At 39.3% G+C, this 16,622-nt stretch overlaps 1 protein-coding gene and 1 long non-coding RNA gene across 6 annotated transcripts in view; one reads left to right on the forward strand and one right to left on the reverse strand.

The window, feature by feature from the left end:
- Positions 1-16,622, reverse strand: part of LOC308586818 — a 132,417-nt gene that overhangs the window by 109,738 nt on the left and 6,057 nt on the right. The window contains exon 2 of the long non-coding RNA XR_014008061.1: positions 13,769-13,862. This is a non-coding gene — a long non-coding RNA (uncharacterized lncRNA). The remainder of the gene's footprint in view (positions 1-13,768; positions 13,863-16,622) is intronic.
- DNAJC6 (DnaJ heat shock protein family (Hsp40) member C6) overlaps positions 1-16,622 on the forward strand; it is a 55,135-nt gene that overhangs the window by 34,527 nt on the left and 3,986 nt on the right. For 2 of the 5 annotated variants that reach the window (XM_081193685.1, XM_081193681.1), the window contains 13 exons: positions 412-546; positions 1,520-1,653; positions 2,797-2,991; positions 3,673-3,790; positions 4,845-4,924; positions 6,460-6,653; positions 6,763-6,843; positions 7,384-7,830; positions 10,138-10,290; positions 11,238-11,309; positions 12,631-12,765; positions 14,938-15,204; positions 16,028-16,173. In XM_081193685.1, the coding sequence (XP_081049811.1) occupies positions 412-546; positions 1,520-1,653; positions 2,797-2,991; positions 3,673-3,790; positions 4,845-4,924; positions 6,460-6,653; positions 6,763-6,843; positions 7,384-7,830; positions 10,138-10,290; positions 11,238-11,309; positions 12,631-12,765; positions 14,938-15,204; positions 16,028-16,173 (2,157 nt within the window). The remainder of the gene's footprint in view (positions 1-411; positions 547-1,519; positions 1,654-2,796; positions 2,992-3,672; positions 3,791-4,844; positions 4,925-6,459; positions 6,654-6,762; positions 6,844-7,383; positions 7,831-10,137; positions 10,291-11,237; positions 11,310-12,630; positions 12,766-14,937; positions 15,205-16,027; positions 16,174-16,622) is intronic. The other 3 variants (XM_081193682.1, XM_081193683.1, XM_081193684.1) reach the window with 3 other exon arrangements.

The following is a 16,622-nucleotide window of genomic DNA, read 5'->3' on the forward strand; positions in this document are numbered from 1 at the left end:
ACTTCCACAACTTCTTCCAAATTATTCTGGGAACTGTTGTTTGTTTAGAGCAGGCATAGGCAAACTCAGCCCTCCAGATGTTTTGGGACTACAACTCCCATCATTCCTAGCTAACAGGACCAGTGGTCAGGGATGATGGGAGTTGTAGTCCCAAAACATCTGGAGGTCCAAGTTTGCCTATGCCTGGTTTAGGGTGCTGGGAATTTTAGCTGTGAGGGGTAAACTACAGAAAAGACTTGAATCTTTTCTTTCCAAATCATGAATTTTTATGTTTGCTAAGCAACCCTTTGTTAAATGTTTGAGAAATGTGCTTAAAGGGACAGCTTGTCCATTAAAATGAATGGAGCAGATGACCTAACATGTTACTATGAAATTTCAAATTAACCTTTCCTTACTTTGTGACTTCTTTAGGTATCTGAATGTAGCTGGCCAATTAGACAAGCACCAAGTCTCCATAACCTCTATGCTGTATGTAAGAACATGCATAACTGGTTGCAGCAGAATCCCAAAAATGTTTGTGTCATCCACTGTATGGTAAGTCAGGCAGTAAGTAACCACTTTTCAAGAAAAGTCTGATCACAAAACAGCTTGTTTATAGAGGAACTGAGAAACTGCTGACATTTTTAAAAGCTCATGGTGGTGTACAATAAAGTGTGTATAGTGGTATCCAATTAAGTCATTTGTTGTCAGCGAAATTATTTGATTGTGGTGCCCTAAATATTTTGTAGTTCTTCTCTCAACCTTCTTGGAGCAGATTTGGGGAGGGGGCACAAAGTGAGATAAGAGGGTGGGGGGGGAGTTGTGAAACTGTAAATCCTTGCGCTGACAGGACCTGTTGGTTGGATTCTGCCTGCATATATTTATTTTTAAAGATCAATTAATTATGGATAACTTTTTAGTAAGCCTAATTTTAAGTCACAGTCTTACTAATATGCTTGATGCTGTACCCCAACAACAAAGACAAAAAGAGAAATAAAAAGGAATATCAATTCCAGCCTGTCAGGGACACAGAAGTACCTTTCTGAGTAAATCTCAGCTGAACAGAAGGCTGATTCATGGGTTACTGAGCCAGTGTGGAGATAAATAAAAACTGTTTCATTGTGGCATTGCTACAATGTTGACAAGCTTCTTGCCACGTCTGCCTACTCAATTGCATGGAGAGTCTCCACACTGGAGCCACTACTGTAGTTGCTAGGGAAATGCAGTGCTGGTATGGAGGCTGGAAGATGCAGGAAGAGGTTTTGCTGATGGTTTAATAGAAACAGTTTTTCATAGACTCTGTATCGATCCTCAGAATTAATTGTGTGGATGTCACTGGCTTTTGAGTTGTATCTATACAGTGGTTTTGGGGCATTAATGGTATTTGCATTCAATTGCTACTGTATGAATTTAGTATTAAAGCCAGGAAACTTCTACCTTGAGAGAACCTTGATCAAATAATGTTGTATGCATTACATAGAAACCGGCAAACCTTCCCCTCTAATTAGCCTGATAGAAGCTCTTGTGTTTTATTTGACAGGATGGTCGTGTAGCATCAGCAATCCTGGTCAGTGCAATGTTCTGTTTCTGTCATCTCTTCTCTAATCCAATTCCTGCCATTCAGTTGTTAAATTCAAAGAGACCTGGAATAGTACTCTGGCCATCCCACAGAAGGTAAGTTTTCCCAACGGACCAAATGTCTAAACTCATGAAATGTGACTTTCCGTTTCTTTATTTCTCGGAGTCAGATTTTATTCAGTTCCACCCTTCTTGTCTGTTTAAAGCTATGTATCTGCACTGAAATCAGTGGGAATTCATTTTATCCAGTCACTGACTGGTTGAAGGCAGATTGGCAACAGTTCAGCAAAACAAATGCTTTCAGCTAGGGCTTCCCACTGGGTTCCTAAGGCTGCATTCCAAAACACAAGTATTCCTAAATTGCTTTGGTCCTGTATAAATTAGACTGTTCCAATATAAGTGGGAATAATAATTTTTAGTCATTAGTAATCTGAAGCCCTGGGTTTTTGACAATCACAAGAGCATCAAGACTTTAAAATGTGGTATCCCTACCACAAATGAGGAGCTGTAATCCAGCAGCATTTGGAGGGCCACAGATTCCTGACCCCTATTCTGAACTTTAAGGGAATATTAACTTAGGACCTGTTTTTACACTCAATTGGTAGTAGTCCTGTTGTCAGGGGAGAGAAGAGCCAAATCCTTTTGCAACTTTCAAACAGAACTGCAACCAGGGATTGCATCTGTAAGATGCTTATGTTATATTTGCTTTCTCCTCATGGGATTTTTGCCCCTGAGATCTCTAATCTTATATTTTAAAATTAGACATAGCATTCCTGTTCCTTGACAGCAGGATTTCTACTATTGAATATACTAGATTCTGCAACTTGAGAAACCCCAAATACTTTTATAGAGCTAAAAGATGCAATTATTATTATTATTATTATTATTATTATTATTATTATTATTTATTATTATACCCTGCCTATCTGGCTGGGTTTCCCCAGTCACCCTGGGTGGCTTACAGCATATCAAAAAACATAATAAAAACATCAAGCATTAAAAACCTCCTGATACAGAGCTGCCTTCAGATGTCTTCTAAAAGTTGTGTAATTCTTTACCTCCTTGACATCTGAAGGGAGGGTATTCCACAGGGAGAGCGCCACTACCAAGAGGGCCCTCTTTCTGGTTCCCTGCAACTTCACTTCTCCCAGTGAGGGAACCAGCAGAAGACCCTCGGAAGAGGACCTCAGCAAAGCAGTAATATGAATGGGCCCCTCTAAATTATTTTTCTCATTGCAGGTATGTAGGATATATTTGTGATCTAATAGCAGACAAACCTATTCAACCTCACTGCAAGCCTCTAACTATCAAATCAGTCCTCTTCAGTCCAGTGCCCTGTTTCAACAAGCAGAGAACTGGCTGCCGGCCTTTCTGTGACATTCTTATTGGAGAAACCAGAATCTTCACGACCTCCCAAGAGTATGAAAGAATGAAGTGAGTGCCACTGTGTTTACTTAGAATACTTCTGCACCCATATATACAAAGCAGGGGAAGGAGCTATCTAGAGCACACAAGCTACTTATGCCCCCAGGCACCAGTAAACATGCTGGTTGCATCCCCTGGTTGATACGTGATAAACACCAGTCTGAAATATAGGTATGGGTATCTGCTTGGGCCTGTGTCAATACAGCTGTGGCTGTTTGGATGGGAACCAGGATTTCCCAATGCATATGTGTGTAGGGGCATCCTATCTTCACACTGACTCTTATCACACATGAACTGGGAAGCGCTGCCACCATACATGTTGGCCATGTTCTGGATGGGCCCTTCACACATTGGGCACCTACAGATACATAATGCTTAAATAGGGATAATGTTTTGCCTCTGAAGTTTTGATTTTTGTACTATGGGCTGTTTCAAATTTTGTGCATTTTCTGCATATAGTACATTGGTGGATGTTGGCATAGGCTGTAGTTTGTGCTGTGAAAGAGAAGGAAGGTAAACAAACCAGCCAAACCAAGACTTCCTTCTTGTTAACTGGCCCAACCTACTCTTTCTACTGGGTAGAGTGGTATAGTACTTGGGTGTGGGGTAAGGTCACTGTGAATTTTGTTTTGACAGTTCTGATTAATATTACAAGAGTTGTAAACTAAAAGTTATTTTACTTTTCTTTAGGGAATTCCGTATTCAAGAAGGAAAAGTTGTAATTCCGTTAGGAGTCACTGTCCATGGCGACGTAGTGGTTTCTGTCTACCATATGCGATCAACCATTGGGGGACGACTTCAAGCTAAAGTATGACTTGATGCATTTGTTGAATGTAAAGCTAAACAAGTGGGGGTGGTTAGACAACTCCAGATTCTTTAATACTGTGGTGAGGTAACAGTGGGGTGTCAAAATCTAAAGACACAATGAGAAGATCAAAAGCAGCTGCTGAAGTCAAATCTCAAAAGGGAAGAGACAGCTGAAAAAGAGAATAGTTTCCTGATATTTTTCAAGACATTCACTTTATCAAGAGAATTTTATTCCAATACTTGGGGGGGGGGGTAATGCTTGGTACTGCTTTTCTTTCAGCTCATCTAAATAGACCAAAAAGAAAACAGATGTTCCCTTTTCTGCAGTACACCCATTTAAAAAACAACAACTGGGAGATATGGAAGCAAAATAAGAACGAGGCAGTGATGCTACTTATTGAAAGATGTTTGGTAGTTTGTCTAATAATATTGCTCAACAAGTATTGATGTCACTTTAGACTACAGTCCAGTTCAGAAACTTATGGAGAAACTTGAACGGTCTTCACAAAGTAATATCCCTCTATGTGGTGACAACAACACACAAATTCTTATTATGCATAGTCCATTCCCTTTCCAAAAGGGGTGGACAGATCATGCAGAACTAAGTCAGAATTTATGTTATTACTGATAACATAAAAGTGATAATAATTCTATATTGTACAGAATAATTCTATACCATGAGCAGTATGTTTCATTCATGTCTGGATTCTGCTTAGTCACATGAATATTAGGAGGGAGTGCCATCATGTTTTATGACTCAGATATCATTACATTTTATGTACTCATGGTAAGCAGGGCAAATGGGCTTCTGTTTCTCCCCCCACTGTAAGAATTGAATGCAATAGAAAGATACATATTTCCTAACCCTGATCCAAAAGTATGACTTCATCAATGAAATATTTTCACACTTTGTTATAATGAAGGATTTGAATTTGCAAAATAACTGTTTAAGCCTGCTACAGTCTAATTTACTAATACCTGCATACTATACACCAAATATTTTATTTTTGTGAGGGGGGTTGATTTTAAAATTGTGTTTTAATGTTTGCTTTTAGATGACAAACACACAAATATTCCAGATTCAGTTTCACACTGGATTTATAGCCCTGGGAACAACGGTATTAAAATTCAATAAGTAAGTATCTCATGACTAGAAATGATGCTGTGTTCTGAGTAGTTAGCTGCATATGGATTATTGCAGCAACACCCATAAGTGTTGATATGCAATCAAGCAACACCTATTTCAATAGAAATCTCAGGAGTTTGAGTAAATGAAGCATGTAGTTCCCTATTTATCTAAATATAATTCATTGCAAAAGCAATGCATGCTTTTAAAACCTCGTTAGCGAAGGTTGTAGATACTAGACTGGGCATTCTCCTGCTTCATCCCATGATTTCAGGCACATTGGAGTTTTGTTTCAAGCAGAAGGCCTGCATAAGCCCTGAAACAAAATCCACAGAGAAGCCTGTATATTTAACTGGTTGTCATAGATCTACCTCATAATGCAACAAGATTATGCTCCTTAATTAAGGAATATTCTAAAATAAACTAGAGAAGTCTTGCCTTCTAGACACTGTAATTTTGCTAGTGAGTAAGATGTTCTGTTCCCTGGCATGAAAATGTTCCACTTCTCCTAGTAGCAAAATAGGATGTGTTTGAAGTTAAGGCTGAGATTAAAACTCATATGTGAAAATTCTTAACTTTCTCTCCATAGTACTTAATTGTAAAGCCCAAGGGACCATTATGCTCTAAATTTATCCCTCTGCTCCAGGGCAGGACCATCCATACAAGTCATGTAGATCATGACTTGAATGTTTAAAACACAAGTGGTCAGCAAGACTAAGCAAGGTACATTCCTCCAGGTGTCTGTAAAGTAGGCAGGTTAAATTAGCATCCTGTGAACCAGCCCCTGCATGTGAGAACCATAGCAGATAGCTGCTCTCATCTTTGCAAAGCCACCAGAGCAGCTAATGCCAGTTCTTTCAGCCACGGCTCTCTTGTTTTGCCTGCTTCCTGAAGAAGCCAACCACTGTTATGATGAGCAAGGAGATAAACACTGGTAGCATCAGTAGTATGCCTGCTAAATGGGCTAGAACACGGATGGCTGTGGCAACAGCAAGAACTTAATCTGCTACATCTAGCCCAAGGCTTCTATACATGTTAGAGCTGGTTCAAGATTTCTGAAGTAGCAGAAAGGAGCCCTTTAATACAACTCTGCTCACTGAGGCACAACATGTTTTGAACTGAAATAGCTTTTTATCAGGGAGAAAGTTAAATGTGAATCAACTTTCATTTTGCATGCTCTAAAATAAAAGGTAGGTGTCCTGTCGCTGTGGATCACTATTAAATACTCCTTGAACCCATTTGGACTAGAATTACAAATCCAAACTATCCTCTTCATCTGCAATCAGAAATTTCTTCTGAGATTTTAAATACTTCAGATTGAGAGCACAAAGTAAAAAACCCCACTAAGGTAATAATTTGTCATTGCTCCTGTCCACTAGGATGTCACACTCTGTAAAACTTACTTTACATATATAGAATGCGACATATTTCAGCCATATCAAGTACTTCTTTGTGCTCATCCTATGCAGGCTCAATATTTGATTTTAACATGATATCTTCAAACTGTTTTATTTTAATTTGAAGAACTTTCTGTCAATGTTTAGACCTGAATTGGATGCATGCGACTCGTCAGACAAGTACCCCCAGCTGTTCCATGTCATGTTGGAGATAGAAATAGATTCTGCTGATAGACAGACTGATCTAACACCTCCATGGGAAAACTTCACAACAAAAGATATCAATCCCAGCATTCTTTTCTCATCGCACCAGGAACACCAGGACACCCTTGCCTTGGCAGGTAAAAGCTCTACAGTTTTAGTGCTGCAGTTTTGACTTTAAGGAAAATGCCAAAGTTGGCCATTTATTTCACACATTTTTGGTATGCCTTGACGCTTTGTACATTATAGGTAGAGGTCCTGTAGATGCGCCACAAGATAACCTGAAGAATGTGGGGCAGGGTGCATTCTTGACATCTCTCAGCTGGCAAGGTATGGGTAACATATCTTTTCTGAACTCATAATTCACATACTGGTTTTCTTCTATCCCTTATCTCATTTCTTGTCCCCAAGGAGCTCGGGAATGCTGTGTTTACATGGCCCCATGGCAAAGCATAAGCATTTTCTTGACTCGTAGGAAAGAACTGGCCAGCATATAGACATGCATAGTATTCATGGGCTCATCACACTTCACAGAGCTTCTGGCCAAGTTCTCATGACAGGCTTATTTTGCGCTCATCATTGCAGTTGACTGTAATAATGCCCCTTGGAAAATCAATCTGCTGTCAGCACTGTGCGTTTCCAATTTTGTGTTGTCCATTGTGTGTACTTCGGTTAAGTGTAAACGTTGCTATTGCTGATAGTGTTTACTTCCACATGTGGGGTGTGTGTGTGTGTGTGTGTGTGTGTGTGTGAGAGAGAGAGAGAGAGAGAGAGAGAGAGAGAGAGAGAAGGGGTATTTCCCCCCTTATATCCAGCACTGAAGGATCAACAGAACTACTAGCTAATCTTCAGCTTCTTTTGGCCACTTAGATCAAAAACTGGAGAGAAGCAGCTCTCATCCCAGCTCTGAGGACCGGGCGGCACTGGTGCATGAAGAAAGTGAGCAGTCAGATGATGAACTCTTATCCCTCTCCAGTCAGCATAGTAACACCAGCAGTGACAAAATCCATGGGGCACCAAAGCATACCAAGAAGCATCAAGAGCCACCAGGTCCACCACCCCCAGAGGATGTCGATCTTTTAGGCTTGGAAGGCAGTCCTATGAGCAAGAACTTCCCAGCAGCACCTGCCGTACCGCCCTCAAACTCAGACTTGCTGAGTGATATCTTTGGGGTTGGTAACTCTGGAGGACCAAATCAAGGTGGACAGTCGGCTGTTGAGGATGTATTTCAGATGGGTGGAACTGGATCCACACAATCCACCCCACGACGGTCTGCAGCTTCAGCATCCCCATCTCTGTCCCCAAGAATAGGAGAAGGTAAAAACTCCTAATTGTGACACTTAAAAAACCCAAAACCTTCTACAAAAATTTCTAGGCAATCATTTCTAAATAGGATTCTCTTTCTACTAGGAATGGGAGAGAAACTCAGTTCAGTTCACATTTGAAATGCGTACCACATGTATATATTGTTAACAATAACATACATGACACTAGGGGAAATGTGCAAAAATAGTATCACAAGAGAAATGTGAACTAAAAGGATGGCAAATATTAATGAGGACTTTTAAAAAATGCAAATTGATGTGGCAAAGTGAACTTAAGATTGTACAAACAAACCCTTAAACAACTGAAGAATTCTAAGAAAGATAAATGCTGTTTTATATTAACAGTCACGGTAGCCTAAGCTGTCAATTTTAGTTTCTCATTTTTACAATCAAGATTCAGATAGTATTATTTCATGATTATTAACTTGGAGTAACCATTGGCTTGGTTCTGAGAATTGTTAATGGGAGAAAACTTTCTGCGTGTTTTCAAATTTGGGAAATTTCCTCCTGCCCTTGGTGCTCCTGTGATGTCCCATCCCCCACTTCTCAGGAAAGTCTCCTGACCCAGGTGAGAACCTTTTTGCTGGGTGCAGGAAGCTGAAGATGTAATGGGAGAATAAGAAAGCCCCCTTCTGTGAACTCCCTTCCATTCACAGTTGTGAGAACTCAAGCCTTTGTTTATGAGAACAAGAAATTTCTTATTTTCTCAGTCACAAATCCTTTATTATCTCAAGTCATTCTGGTCACTTGTTTTCTGTAAGAAACTCTGAAATCCCCCTAACTAGACAAAACAGCCATGCTTATTGTTTACCTGATTCTGTTTCAGCCCCATAGTGTATGCCAAGGAGGTAGTGCATGTTGTGGCTGCCAGTGGAACATGCTGAGTCTTTAGCACGTAATCACAACTGCCAGCTTGCTTCTGATTGTGACAGCATGCTAAATGCCTATCCTTCCTTAGCGCATGCTGGCAGCAGTCCTATGCCATCCCCTCACCCCACCCCCAACACTGATTGAGTGCTGTTGTTGTTAGTGTTTTGATCCAATAGCAACTGGGCACTGCAGGGGAGGAATGTGCCATATTTTTCCACGTTTACGTGTGTTGCAACAGGAACCATTTAGAATTTGCTGTTTTTTATTAAAACTCATCACATTATTCTGTCCTTAAAAATGAAAAACCTTGATAAACAACTATTGGTATGCAGTTAAAGATGCCTGCATAATCCTAATCAATGCATGAAATTCAGTCCCTGCCCATACGTCTATCAAAGTTTATTTGCTATCCTCACAGACTTGCTTCTGTCCCTTTAACAGATTCTCTTGCTATTTTCTTCTCTTCTCTTTCTACCTGGGTCCACTCCCCGTTTTCCAAGGCTTCTGTTACCTCCCACTTGCTATCCCACTCCTGCTCTCTTCTCCGCTTTTTAGTCACCTGCCTTTTAGCACTATGCCTATCCCAAATTTTCTGATGACACAAAGCCCCTCCTGTTTCTTGGTCCTATGTGAAGCTTTCTTCCGTTCAACCTGATTCTGAACATCTGTCACAAAACCTGCTGTGTACTGACATTACTGACACATTCACCTTGAGCTGACAGAAGACCTGAACATGGCATCACAACAGCTCGGGGGCACCTTCTGGGTACATAAGAGGCAAGATGCATTTTAAATGCTTCCTCTTTGTGTCAGAATTGCTGTTCCTTAAACCTTCTAGCCTCTTAACTAAATTTAGAAGATAAGAAGAAATATCTTAGTTCACAGTGAACACAAACAGAAAGGAAACATGAGAAGAAAGTACTGAAATGCTAAAAGTGAATGAACTCACTGAAGTTGTGTGCTAGTGAAATTTATGTACATTCTGGAGGAAACAGTTGGTATAAATAAGAGAGCTGCAGAACATAACAAGAAAGATCCAAATGCAATCAAGAGCAAACTTGCCTATTGCGAGGAGTTATTGCCTTCTTGATTGTTTTTTTGGTTGCCCGAATTGAAATTTAAACACTCTCCCATAAACTCCCAATTTCACGTGCGTGTGGAAGGTTGTCACTCTAGTTTCAGCCTCTCCTGCTCCTTCCTCCGCCAGAAGATGGAGCGATGTAATCAATACGTCTACATGAGTCTTTGTCTTCTATAGTTCTTGATTTGATGGCATATCCTTAATCTCTTCCCTAATTGTATCCTATTTTTATGTACAAAACAGTTAGGAGTAATATGGGTTTGCTCTGGAGTAAAGGAACACAGCTTAATAGTGGACTTGGGGTGAATGGGATACACGTTTAATAGAACAAATATGTTGTTCTTGCAGCAGCTGCCTTTGACCCATTTGGCAGTAGTCCCAAGAAGCCTGCCCCTGATCTTCTAGGTTCTTTTCTTGGTTCATCAAATGCCACCACTGATCCTTTTCTTCAAGGAACACGGAGTCCTTCACCTACTGTTCAAGGAGATCCTTTCAATATGGGTAGGAAACATTTCAAATGCCCACTCTTTTGTTTTTGAATAGAAGTTTAATGATGATAACCGTATCTTCATACACTTGCAGATTATTCATAAGGTCAAATAGTTTCTCTTCCAGTTTCTTAAGTGGTTAGTGGGCCTCAGATACACAATACTAAGATATGATTTTCATGTTTTGAAGTTAACAGCAACAAGCCATGGGCTCCAAATTGTTCACAAGCCAAACAATATAAAATTGTTTGATATCAGGAAGTTTCTTGGGGAGACTATTCTTTTCCATAAAATTTGAATAAGACTGAAATCCTATATACACACTTATGTAGGAAGAAACACCATTGAACTCTGTGGTGCTTACTTTAGAATGAACACATGGAATATGGTTTTGTGGCATCAAAAAGCATGTCATTATGAACTGTAGGTCTAGATGGGCTGGGTTTCTTTGAGGGCTACAGAAGAACTTTTCTCAATTTTAAAGCTTCGTATAGGTGCATCTAAATTTTCCAGCAGGCTGCAAGCTTAATCTAATGCAGTGGTACCTTGAGTTACAAACGCCTCAGGTTGCAAACGCTTCAGGTTACAAACTGCGCTAACCTGGAAGAGTTACCTCGAGTTGAGAACTTTGCCCTAGGATGAGAATGGAAATTGTGTGCTGGCAGTGCAGCAGCAGCAAGAGACCCCATTAGCAAAAGCATGCCTCTAGTTAAGAACAGTTTCAGGTTAAGAATGGACCTAAGGAATGAATTATCTTTGTAACTAGAGGTACCACTGTATTAATATCCAGGCTTGGAAAATAGCAAGTACTAATTTCTGATACAATGAGTAACCAATGCACTCAGTGTTCTGTCAAAACTATGAATATAGTGAAATAGTATGCATCCAGAATTACTGGAAGGACATTTCCTTAATTTTGATAAACAATGTATGTTAATAGGCAATTCTCTTCTTGTTTAGCTTCTTCTAGTACACCATCTGTTTCCATTCAGCCAGATGTTTCAGGTGATTGGGAATGGCCTAGCAAATCAGGTTTGTCTGAAACTAGTTTCTAACTTGTTTAAGATGATTTGCTATGTGACGTTCATTCCTATTGGCTATGAACAGTGACACTTTCCACTAATTTCCAAATAGTCCACTTTACATTAAAATGAACCTATGTGGTGAGGTAATTGCACAAATAGAGACCTCTAATGGTTATCTTAAATAAACTTATCAAATTCATTTGTTCTTATTTGAACGTAAAGCATGCACACCAAAGTTACCAAGAAGATTTAAAAAACAAACAAACTAGTCCAAGCTAGCCATGAAGTTAAATGTGTCTTTGTATTTAACATGCATTAAAAACAATGCAAATAGCCAATGGTTGGTGCTTAATAATTATAATAATTATAATTTAAAACATCAGGGGAGAGGAATTTAACCCTTTCCTTACCTTTTGCAGTCCTGATGAACATATGCCTTCTGTGGCTGCTGTTTGCATTGGGAATAAATCCCTCTTTGGTTTAACCTCCCTTTTCCCTACCTGTTGTGATCCCAATAATCATCACCCTACACAGAAGCTGCTATTTGCATTAAATATGTGCACATTAAATGCAATGATAAAGTTGATATCGTCTATAACTTGGCCCTCAGAAACAAAACATATAACGCAGAAAAAACTAGTCTAAGCTTTAAGCAAGAACTACTCAAATGTGTTTTAAAAGTCTGAGCAAAATGTAACATTTTTACACACAAAGATTCCCAACTCTCTTTGTGCATGCCTAAACATGGCAATAATAATAATAATAATAATAATAATAATAATAATAATAATAATAATAATAATAATAATAATAATAATAATAATAATTTATTATTTATACCCCGCCCATCTGGCTGGGCCTCCCCAGCCACTCTGGGCGGCTTCCATAGAAACCAAAAATACACTAAAATATCACACGTTAAAAACTTCCCAAATGGCTTGTATGCTATTAAAACTGGCATATTATTCATACTGCTAGCTACATTTACACAATTGTCAAAAGCCACTTCATAGAACATGAACGAAGTTAAAATTCTTTAGTATTTGTTCATTTGACGGCAAAATTTAATGAGGGTGCAGCCTGAGAAATTGCCACCACTGGTGAGTTTTGCCAAAAGTTATTTGGGTCGCAGCAGGAACACCTTCAATGCTCTGTTCAATGTATCTTCTTGTGTGAATTTTGTACTTATGATTTATCTCTAAATTACACGTCTGCTGGGGTGTCCGTGTGTTGAGCTGACCAAATGATAAGCAGCAGCAATCTTATATTAATTTTGTATCTGAGGTCATTAAATTATATTTTATAAGCATTCTCTTTTTTCTTCTTAGGTGGTCTACGTATGGGGAGCAAATCAGCTGCTACCAGCCCTACAGGGTCACTACACAGCACACCTACACATCAAGCCAAACCACAAACACTGGATCCTTTTGCTGACTTGGGAACTCTTGGTGCAAATCTGGCAGGTTAGATTAAACCTGAACATTGAGTAGAATGGGTAGCCAAAAACATGGACAATCAGATGTGCATTTTACACTAGGCAATGAAAGGGGGACCACAGTGAATTGCACAATGGAGCAATTAACCACTTGCCTGCTTCTCTGGAATGAATAGCCCTTGCAAACCCATCCATAGCAGGCAAGCAAATGCTGTAGAACTACATAGGTTGATCCTGTGATCCTCACATATTATTGCTGCATATTCAACTTGTTATGCTTTTTATGAAGCGGAAAGAGAGAGAAAAGGCAGGCGGGGAGCTGATCTGAGAAAGATGGTAAAAGCAGGCAGATTCAGTGGCAGAGAGCTTTAAAATCTGTTTGCAAAGACTGGCAGATTTAGAAGGCAGGATCTGCTCCATCTCTTGAGTCAATTAATATAGATCGGTAGCTTGATTAGACTTTCAATAAAATGTTGTATTTAATATGTGTGACTTATTGTACACAAATATTGTACACAATATTGTACACAAATATTTGTGTTTGCAATTCAAGGTTTAACCTCCAATATCTAATACAGGCTTTAATATGTGGAAAAAATTATCCTGGGAAGGTGGTCTTTCCTCTCTCCCCAGCCCACCCGTTTTAACCATATGTCATGATTAATTGGATAGATCCAAGACAAATGGATCTGTCCTGTGAACAATGCAATGTGTGGATTGCATAGGGCATCACTCAAATGTGGAGCACAACCCTAAAAGTAATGGACTGACTTCTTGTCATTGACAACAGTATGTGAAAAGTTGACCTTGCTTAGTAAATACAGTTGAGGAACAAAGTAGGAAATTCTGGGAGGGGGTGGGAAGGATGAAAATGTACTAAAACTGAGAGTAAAATGTAGGTCACTTCCTTGTTTGCAAGTACCTTTTTCAAGGGATGCTTTTGTCTTTCCTCCTTTTTCTAAATAGGCTTCCCTTCCGTCTTCCCTCCTTGGCCCCCTAATTTCTACCATAACAATAACAGCTTGCATTACCTCCGCTCCCTGTTGTTTACCACTTCATGTGTCCAAATCTCACATTGGTTCTGAAATTAGGTGTCCTGCTTCCCTCTGCTGGTATTCTGCTGCTCTGCAGGATCAAAAACAGAAAATGTGTCTGATGTCACGTAGTGCAACAACTTGTGGCTATTTCTTCTTTTTTTAAAAAAAGAAAAGTCTGCACAACTGCAGTACATGATTTTAAGTAAAAAGAAGTTGAATATGCAGGATATTAATATCTGAAGTAAAAAAAACCAAGCAGCCAAAAAAAAACCCCACAAGCAACAAAAAGGCAATTTTTAAATAATCTATAGTTTCTACTATATTTATGTGATCAGAGGAAATGGTGGAAATAGTAAAGTTCTGATGGTACTTTACCAAAACAAATTGGTGAAGCTTTTGAATTCTGTAAAAAAAAATTGTTAAGGACATTGGGGTTGATTAGATTTTCATTCTGATCCAGAAATTGCTGCCTGCATGTGGAAATACCATTATCCTTATTTTGAAGAATGTTGTGTTTAGCCTTCAAATTGCTAATAGCTTGGAGACGTAATCTATTTCTCTCTCTTTGGCCCCCTCCAATTATTAGTAGGTTGAGTAATCATATGTGATCTGTATTTGTGTAGACTGCAATGATATTCAGTATTTACACTCTTGAGGAACTTGCAAGTTTAATCTATGCCAAACCTTCCAAGAAATGCATATTTGCTGTTTTCTGGTGCAGCACATTTCAATATAAGCTATGTCATTTCCACCTGCCCTATGCTTCATTGGAATATATATCTATAACCCAATGCTACTAATATTCTTCTTTAAATGCTTATATGTATTTATTTTAAAATCTGTATATTAAATGATTTTGTTAAAAAGTATACAAAACTTCAGTCATTATAGAATATATAGACGTAGGTGAAATCCAAATATTTATGTGTGCATATCTAAAGTGCTTCCTGGAGACTTTTTATTTTTGCTTCTTGTGCTGCACTGCAACACGTCTCCAACCTTCAGCAATAGAAGGGATGAGTACAAGCCTCAATGTGTGGATTCAAGTCCACCTGCAGTCCTTTGAATCTTAGTAAGGAAATCACCAGATATCAACTGGTAATTCTGCTTTCCTATTACACAGGCAGTATTATTAACACAAAATGCTTTGCTTCATGTTTCAGGCTGTCCTTCCTTTGCTAGCAAACCCAGCACACCGACAGGAATGGGTGGAGTATTTCCTCCTATGGGGTCACCACAGAAACCATCTCCTCAGCCAATGGGAGGAGGCAGCTGGCAACAAGGCACTGGATACTCTTGGCCACAATCACAGACAAAACCCCAACAAAGCATGCCACATTCCTCTCCACAGAACAGGCCTAATTATAATGTGAGTTTTTCTGCAGCGCCCGGTGGCCAAAATGACCGTGGAAAAGGACCAGGCAGTTCTGGTAAATTGATTTTTTGATCTTTTTAGTCTTCTGATGCGGTTTTGTAGTTTTGAAGGCCTAGAGGTGGAGTATTTCCAAGCTGAAAATATTCAGTCAGCTATAATACAGGCGATGTGTTTTGAAATTAATTTAGGCATTCTGGTTCTAAGTGAAGAACTAGATATTATTGCAGACATGATGTCATGCCCTGACCGTTGTCATCAGTGTGGAATAGGGATGGGGAAACCTGCAGCATTATGACCTTGCATCTTGCCATTAGCATGAGATGCTACTGGGAAGATAGGAAGAAAGAAACTCAGAGGGGCTGTCATATTTGGTGGCAGTCCCATATCTGCCAGAATGTTCAGCTTCACCCCTAATATGTTCTGCATCAACTTAATGGGTGTCAGATTTAACAGATGTTGTGAGCAAATAGTTAGAAGGCATCTAGTTCTTATTTATCACACTATTTTATTCAATTTGAATTGCTGAGTGAGTTCAAGTTCAAAACGGGCAAGCAAAACTCGTAAGATTCAACTGGGAGATCCTGCTTGTACATGGATACTTTAGAAAGGGTGATGTGCTAAGTGACTTGTGTTTTTAGAGTGACCTGTACTCAGCAGAAGGGTGAATGTGCCAACTTTCTCACAACGGTGGTGTTGGAAATAAAAGTGCTTAAACTCCTTCTGTTTGCGCTGCAGAGGAAAAATACAGGTATGCCCATATGTACTTCTCTGCATCGTATGGAATGATTTTGTAAAGTATTTAGAATAATGTGACATTTATATCTTCTTAAATCAAGTAATACTTCCTTTTAACACTCTATACTTTCCCCCCCATTAAGAATCCAAACCAAAAGTGTCTGCTGATTTTGAAGACCTCTTATCTGGCCAAGGCTTTAATGCTCACAAAGACAGAAAGGGACCAAGAACAATAGCAGAAATGAGGAAAGAAGAAATGGCCAAGGAGATGGACCCTGAAAAATTAAAAGTAAGCTGAATGCTTCCGATTTGATTTCCAAATTGTTCAAGATTTTGCTTTGACTGGATTGTATAATAGTTGAATATTTAATGCTTCAGAGATGTTTTATGATGCAAGCATGATACCAAGATCAGTAACAGGAACTTGTCAGTATTTAGGTTTTGCATGCCTATATTTTTCTAAAAAACTTCAGTATCCACACAAGGGAACTGATTGTCCAAAACTGAGAAGGTTCGGGTGGACTGTGTCTAAATGTAGGTAAGACTCTGTCTTGATGGTAGAGACTCCCTATTTGTGCAGGAAAATAGTGTGGGAGAAGGATTAAAACAGTTCCCCCATCTCCGTTCTCCTAAGCTCTGTGTGGGTGAAAGTTGGCATGTATTCTTCCCTCATGTTACCTGGGAAATATCTCTGGCAGTAGAGGACAGCATGCAGGTTCTAGGTCTTGGCCTGTGTGG

Source organism: Podarcis bocagei (genome assembly GCF_964188305.1).
Source record: "Podarcis bocagei genome assembly, chromosome: 5".
NCBI classification, from domain to species: Eukaryota; Metazoa; Chordata; class Lepidosauria; order Squamata; family Lacertidae; genus Podarcis; species Podarcis bocagei.